The following is a 7926-nucleotide window of genomic DNA, read 5'->3' on the forward strand; positions in this document are numbered from 1 at the left end:
TTTGCCCAGAATGGGTCTTTTTTTTTTTCTGTGTGGCCCTGAAAAGGGCCTTTGTTTTTTTTTTTTTCGTGGTTCTGAAAAGAACCTTTTTTTTTTAAATATAGTCTCATAAAAGACTTTTTGCTATATAAGCATTCCAATTCATGTTAATTTGGGTGGCCCTGAAAAGGGCCGTTTTTTTTTTTTTTTTCTCTTGCTTCTGGGAGTTAGAATCCGCTCTATTTTTCTAGAAGCCGTAGGGGAGTGTCAAAAAGTTCTCTTTTATAACTCTTTTGTCGTACACAATTCTGTACAATTTACTCTCCGGCTTGTTTATCACTCTCCTTCTTTTTGGATCTCTTGTGATTTTTCTCTCGTCATAAGTTTCAATTTTTGAAGTGTAATCTAGCTCACTGATAATCGCTTTTAAGCTATGAAAATTTAAAATCAAAGAATTTTTAAAATTAAGAGTAAAACCTCTTATTTTGCAATATGTATTTCCAGAAGCCGTCTCATATGCGTAATTCTTGGGTCCTCCTGAAAGATAGCAAAGAATATTTAATTAGGAAAAAATAGTCTTTAAAAATGGAGCAATTACGAAAAAAGAGTCATAAGATAAAGAATAAAATAAATACCTGAGACGAAGGTTTTAATTTTGTCCCCATTCAATTCATCAGTGAAGTCACCGAGAAAATTCCCCAATGGGGGGTCATTTAAGCCATTACTCGCATAAATTATGGAGTCTGTGTCATGGTACAACACAGACTCCCCCAACTTATCCATTTCTTCATAAAATTTGAGTCTGGCCCAAGCTGTTGTAAAAATAGCTATAAAAATGTTGGTGGAAATGTCTTCCGTTACGAATTCTTCCACCATTTTATACTGTATCGCCGCAATTTCTGGTGCAGGAAAATAGACGTCTTGTACCTGTAACAAACAGAAAAATGAGGTATTCATTAACTCACGTTAAGAACAATCAATAAAGAAAAATTTAAAGAGAAGGGAAAAAAGATCAACTCTTACGTCTTTTGTGGAATCCAAAAAAAGTTTGTTGAAATGTTCCACTGTATGGACGTACTCTAATTTCGGTTTATTCATATTCATTCCCCACCTGTAAAGAAAAGAGCATTGCATTAAAATCTATGTTCATTTAGATGTGTGCTTATTACAATTGAAAAAAAAAATATTGCTTACCTCCCCCAAAAGCTGTTCAATGCTAATTTTGCTACTTGTCGTCGACCAGGGTTTATCATCACAGACGAAATATCTAAATGTACTCCTTCTTTCTCTGCATACTGGCGAATATATTGTTCTTTCTCTTTATCAGTCACGCACTCTACAGGCCAGCCACTGCTTTCCTGTTTTATCTTGAGAAAGAGATCAATATATGATTTAAATAAGGAGTCTGTCGAAGATTCAAAGTGATAAAACTTCGTAAATCTAAAGTGGAAAAAAAAAGAAACATGTTAGCCTATTTGCTCGAAACAGTACTCTTGCTATTTTTTCTTTATTAAAAAACCAACAAACATAAAAACACAAACTTACGTCCATGACTTTGTATCCTTTTTTTATTGCCAGCTTCAGTTCTTCTGTACACCAGGTACCTATCAATGCTCGGTCTTCGCCTTGATGAGTACAGTTTTCTTGGCTCATGTGTTCAGTACAGGATCGGCACAAGGGAAACATTAATTTATCCTTGCATCTGTACGGAAGTATTGGCAAAAACAATCCTCTTGGTGCTAAAACTTTGCATTTTATTATTCCAAAGTATTTGCAAGGATCGTCAAAGTTTTCCGTTATAATAATAGGATGACCCACTGGGTAACGACAGTACTTATTCACCTGAAAAGTTTAAAAAACAATGATTAGAAAGAAGTGGAGGGAGAAAAATATATAAGTTAACAGCTTAAGAAACTTACCCATGGATAGAGAGAAGTAAAATCTACGTATTTTACTATCCCTTCGTAATACAATCGAATAGCATTCGTACGGCCTCCAAAAAAAGCATCACGAGGTTTTAAGCGATCTTGCACATTGTGGCATTTGATAAAAGACTGTAATTCTTCATTTATCTTCACTTCGTTTTTAAATTCATGTTCCCACTTTTCCACTACTTTGAATCCCATGGATTTTAGTTTGGCTGTAGTTCTTTGAGTTTTCTCATACAAACTGCTCATAGAAACTCCAGAGAGTGGATTTGTCACACTGGTGTCATAACAAGATGGGCACCCATGGAAAAAACAGCCCTAGAAAGAGAAATTATATATGAGGGAAAAACGGATGTGAAAATAAAAATTACTATATATTTTTTTAATACATAATTTTTTGAAAAAAAAAGAAAAACTTACATGATATTGGTAGACTGTCTTCAAACTTTCGCAGTAACCATCTACTGAAATACCGCTCAATTTCTTCTCTCCCAATCCGTTTAGAGCATGAGCTATACAAATGCCTTCCATGGTTGCCACATAGTCTAACCATCTAATTGCATCAGCACTATAATTGGTAGAATTTATGTAGCCTCGTAATGGAACCATGGCTATAGCATTGGGCTTAGTAGTAAGTAGGCCACTATAGGGGCAGAAGGAGGAAAACAACTCAACATTCCTGAGGGGGCGTGGTCCTCCGCCATCTTGGATTTTTTCTTGTAGTCTTGTACGGGGGTATTTTTAGGATGATGTCACTGATTTTCTTGAAGTCTGTTACGAGGTTATTTTTCGGATGACGTGATTAATTTCTTGAAGTCTTTTACGAGGCTATTTTTCGGATGACGTCACTGTTTTTCTTGAAGCCTTTTACGAGGGTATGATGACGTCATATATGACGTCACGCTTCAACGACGCCATCTTGTAGTACGTCATAGAACATGTTGTTTCCTGTCTTAATTTTAATTACGTAATTAAAGTAAATACTAACTTATGCAAATTCTTATTTTTAATTAACTCAATTAATTTATTTATTTATTTATTGAATTTATTCTGAAATAGGGGTAATATTCTAAAATGCTCTCCCTGGGATTTGAACCGGGGACCTTTCGCTCCGAACGCGGATATGCTAACCACCAGACCAGAGTAAGCAGTTAATAGGGGAGGATAATAAAGCTTTAAACGCATAACATTCAGTAGTGGCGCCATCTATTGGAGGCTAGGGCCATGACAGAAAGCTTATGTGAAAGTGTGAATTAAATTCAGTAGATTTGCTGGTGGCGCCATCTAGTGATAATGAATGATAAAAGTGCTTAATTGCGAATCTATTTTTTTAAGAGTTGTTTTGGAAATGTATGTGGAAAAAAAAAATGTATGTGGAAAATATTATGGAAAATAAAATGCTGGCGCCACCAGCAAATCTACTGAATTTAATTCACACTTTCACATAAGCTTTCTGTCATGGCCCTAGCCTCCAATAGATGGCGCCACTACTGAATGTTATGCGTTTAAAGCTTTATTATCCTCCCCTATTAACTGCTTACTCTGGTCTGGTGGTTAGCATATCCGCGTTCGGAGCGAAAGGTCCCCGGTTCAAATCCCAGGGAGAGCATTTTAGAATATTACCCCTATTTCAGAATAAATTCAATAAATAAATAAATAAATTAATTGAGTTAATTAAAAATAAGAATTTGCATAAGTTAGTATTTACTTTAATTACGTAATTAAAATTAAGACAGGAAACAACATGTTCTATGACGTACTACAAGATGGCGTCGTTGAAGCGTGACGTCATATATGACGTCATCATACCCTCGTAAAAGGCTTCAAGAAAAACAGTGACGTCATCCGAAAAATAGCCTCGTAAAAGACTTCAAGAAATTAATCACGTCATCCGAAAAATAACCTCGTAACAGACTTCAAGAAAATCAGTGACATCATCCTAAAAATACCCCCGTACAAGACTACAAGAAAAAATCCAAGATGGCGGAGGACCACGCCCCCTCAGGAATGTTGAGTTGTTTTCCTCCTTCTGCCCCTATAGTGGCCTACTTACTACTGAGGGCTTTTAAACTCTGATCGGTAAACTTTTTGTGTGACGAAAGTGACGTAGTTGTTTTTCAATTGTTGCCAAAAACAATGAAAAATGTAAGCAATTACAAAGTTTGTTTTATTAATAAACTCAACAAATTGATTTCGCGACTAAACTGAAACTTGCATACATTTTTTGATTCGCAACTCCAACGAACTATAGGGGGCACTGAAGTCACTGTCTAATGGCGGACTTGAAAACTAAAACAAACGCACATGGTAACGAAGAAAATGCTAAAAGTGTTGTGATTTTTGTTCGTACGTATCATTTTTTCGCTTTATTCTTTTTAAATTAATTTTCAAAGTCTTGTGGATATTCTGGCCCACGTAGAAAGAAATGAGAATTCAAGAAGCATTACTAACCGTCAAAGATTAATGAAAACTACGTAGTCCGTAGTTCTAAGCAGCTATTTCCACGATGTTGAATTCGATATTTATCAATTCTTGATAAAACTAAATAATAATTGTGGCCTGACAAGAATAACAATTAATGCTAGAAAATTCAATATGACATTACAAATTGTTATCGAAAGAAGATGATACTTTTTTGCCTTGCTTGGCTAGCGCTTATTGTTTTCCATTTGTAGCCGAGTTATTTCTCTCGAATTCCCGAATCGGTTCATTTAAAAATTTTCTGTTTCGATTTTTCTAATTTCTGAACTACAATTTAATTGTGTCATGTTATGCAAATCATCAACAAAATTCTCACGGATATATGGCGGTAGTTTTCTTTTCAGTTGATTGACCATTATTTCCTTTCACTTATCGAATTCTGTAATCTTACTACTATTTTATTCCACTCGTGATAAAAATTAAAAATGGTTTAACTAAAAACGCGAAATCTCGCCAAGGCTACTTTGCTCGCACAATACCAAAACTATAACCCTAAACAAATTTGGCGAAATCTTTCAGCTGAGAATAAAAGGAATAAAGTAAATTCTTTCTCGATTATTCATTTTGTTCTACGATAATATATTCAAGAAAATATTTTGCATACTGTCCATTCCAACTAAATGCTGCTGTAAAATATGGTAAGTTTAATTAATTTAAGATTAAAAAAACTCCCATATTCTTACAAATTCATACAAAACAATAAAATTTTTTACCTTGTATAACGTTATCCAAGTTTGTTAATCCAGAATTTTCGCTTTCACCTATTATTAAGGAAATAATGAAAACTAACATTATTTTGAGGAGCTCGAGAATACTACTAAGGGACGAATTAATTTCTGTAGCTGAAAGCAAACTAAGACACATCGATTGCGTTAATAAATACTCATAACAAACTGCGTGTGTTTACGTCAACAGACACACGTGGAACGCAACGTGGCAAAGTTTTAGTTTCATTTGCAGTTTTGTGAATCACCACAAGGTAGCGTATTCGAGTGCTGGAGTTCCGAATTGAAACTTTTCAAATAATGCAGGTTTCTGTGTTTCAAGTCAAATCATAAGTTTGAAAACGTAACCCACATTGCTTAAGCTTAGCCTTGAAATTATATTAAACTTTTATTAAACGAGCTGATGTGTGCCACACATGACTTTTCCCATTATTGGTAATTTTGATGTGATTGAATAGTTTACTCTCTAAATATCACCAACAGTGGCCAAAATGAATCCAGATCTAAATAATATATATATGTGTGTGTATATATATCTAATTTAAGTTCTGACACTTTGAATTCGAATTATGTTTTTCGCAATCACGAGTTGCGACAAGACTCTACTCATTGGAGGCTGTTGTTTCTAGAAACGGCTCATGTCCTCCTAAGTCTGCCCCTCCTCCTGGGTGGTTACGTGTGACTGTGTGTAAGGACTTGTTTGTGGGTAGACGTGTGTATATGTAGGAGTGTGTGTATGCAGGATATGGATGCTACCGCCTAAGAGGAGGGGATTCCGGTGGACTGCTGCTAGTGGAGGCTAGGACCAGAGGAGTAGCTCCGTCCTCCGGTGGACGGCGGTGCTGCAGAGGCCTCTGGTCCATTCTGAAAAAGGAACCGGACATCAAGGACGGTCAAATAAAAACAATAAGCAATCGTGATTGCTCAAAAAAAATCGCCAAATTTGTCGCGACAAAAGTTGGCGACCAAAAGACTGGCGATATATCGCCAAGTGTCCTCCAAATTGTAACACCACTTGAGTTTACATCGAAATTAACAATGATTCCCCCCCCCAAAAGAGGGGAAAAAGACCCCCTTAGAAACACCCGAATGCAACCAAAAGAGGAGGTGCACAACTAGACCCCACTAGGAGTCTACGTACCAAATTTCAACTTTCTAGGACATACGCTTCCTGAGTTATGCAACATACATCTGCACATCCGCGCATACACACATACGTTCATACAGACGTCACGAGAAAACTCCTTGTAACTCACTCGAGAATCTTCAAAATGGATATTTCGCTTGCCTATACGTTCTTAAGCACTTATCCACGTGTGGTCGAGACGAAAAAAAGAAAAAAACTCAACATTCATTCGGGGGTGTGCAAAATGGAAATTAAGGTCGATTTTTGAGTGAAATTTTTTTCGCGAATACAATACTTCCTTTTTTGTAAAAAGGAGTAAAAATTAACTTTATAATTAGTACTATTATTTTTCATTACTTTTGGCAACAATTAAAAACCAGATTTCGAGTATTGTTTACAATCTATTTTCTTCATTGAATTATGAAATGTTTTGTGAATGTGAATAGGACAAGCGCAGAAAAAACAAGAATGTGGCGTGAGAGATAAATCGTTCGTGTGCAGTAACTGTTCAGAATAATAAATAAAATAAAAAAAAAAAGAATAAGAAGAGCGGGGGAAAAAAAGAGAGAAGAGATAAAAGCTTAACTTCTATCAGGTAGGCATTATGAAACGTTTGAGTGCAAAACTCTAATTTTTCTGAGATGTAAGACATCTCACCTCAACAGCTATGGTTAAAAACCCCAGAAAATAAAAAAATAGAAACGAAGAAGAAAGATGGATTAAACATTTTCCTTGACAACATTAAAGTCTTTAAATATCTGAACAAGTGAATATTTCTTTAAAATATTGTGTCATGCAAGAAGTCTGATGCGAACGTGTCCGAGTTACTTTGTTTCCCCATTCCCTTCACTTTCTAAAAGGAAATGTTATGAGAATCTATGAAACATAATTCCTTTTAAACTGAAATTCACAATGCGTGAAGTGGCCATTGAAACGCATGAAAAACCAACTTAAGTGCTTTACTTGTCAGTAGCAAATGAAATATCAATACATCGCGTAGGTTTAACTATCAAAAAATTCAGTAAAGACCGTTTCTAACTTTCAAAATGCTTGTGATATGTGACAGCAGTAGAGTTTAGATAAGATGAAGTTGACAGATTTTGCTTGAAAGGAAAACGGATTTACTTATTTATAAATTTATTTCTAAGCAAGAGTTTATTTGTAGACATAGAATGCATTTCAGAGAGAAAGCGCCCCACTTTTAAGCTTCAGGAACGAACTAATATTATCGTCTGCAGCATTGAATTTTTAAAAATTGTTCGTATTTCATTTCTGTTTCAATTTCTTTAGTAGAAATATTTTGTTTTTATTGAGAAACGTTTGCTGCTAATATTTACCTGTTCTTTCTATTCTAAGAAAGGTTAAAATGCGCAAATTTAATTACTGATATAAAGAAAAAAAATCTCCGAAAAAGTAAAAAATAACTTCAATAACTATTTTTGATGGTTTGTTATTGAAATACCCAACTTTGCTGTTTAAAGAGTACAAGCTAAATCTGCGGTTATAAAAGTTTCTTACTTTTTTATTTTTTAATTGAAAAATCACGAATTGCTTATTGTTTTCACTTGACCGTTGAACGACGTCCGCGTCCTTTGATTTTAGGAACTGCTGCTGGTTCTACACCAATAGCACTGTGCACCGGAATGCCTGGGCGTTTGCGTCCATAATCCTACACACACACACACAC

The 7926-nt window shown here is 35.2% G+C and overlaps 1 protein-coding gene across 1 annotated transcript; it reads right to left on the bottom strand.

The window, feature by feature from the left end:
- Window positions 1-1169: 1169 nt before the first annotated feature.
- On the bottom strand, window positions 1170-2516 carry LOC129226831 (uncharacterized). The gene is made up of 3 exons (XM_054861461.1): window positions 2328-2516; window positions 1517-1821; window positions 1170-1419 (listed from the first exon to the last, which is right to left on the bottom strand). The coding sequence occupies exons 1-3, from the start codon at window positions 2514-2516 to the stop codon at window positions 1170-1172; spliced, it is 744 nt and encodes a 247-aa protein (XP_054717436.1).
- Window positions 2517-7926: the final 5410 nt, after the last annotated feature.

Source organism: Uloborus diversus, chromosome 7 (genome assembly GCF_026930045.1).
Source record: "Uloborus diversus isolate 005 chromosome 7, Udiv.v.3.1, whole genome shotgun sequence".
Classification (NCBI taxonomy): Eukaryota; Metazoa; Arthropoda; class Arachnida; order Araneae; family Uloboridae; genus Uloborus; species Uloborus diversus.

Bases quoted from the DNA above. Each gene is read 5' to 3' on its own strand.
- LOC129226831 (XM_054861461.1), bottom strand. From the start codon at position 2,516: ATGGTTCCATTACGAGGCTACATAAATTCTACCAATTATAGTGCTGAT. The intron at 1,822-2,327 runs GTAAGTTTTTCT...TAAACTTTTCAG, and splicing joins AGACAGTCTACCAATATCAT to GTGAATAAGTACTGTCGTTA. The intron at 1,420-1,516 runs GTGTTTTTATGT...TTTCCACTTTAG, and splicing joins AAAGTCATGGACGTAAGTTT to ATTTACGAAGTTTTATCACT.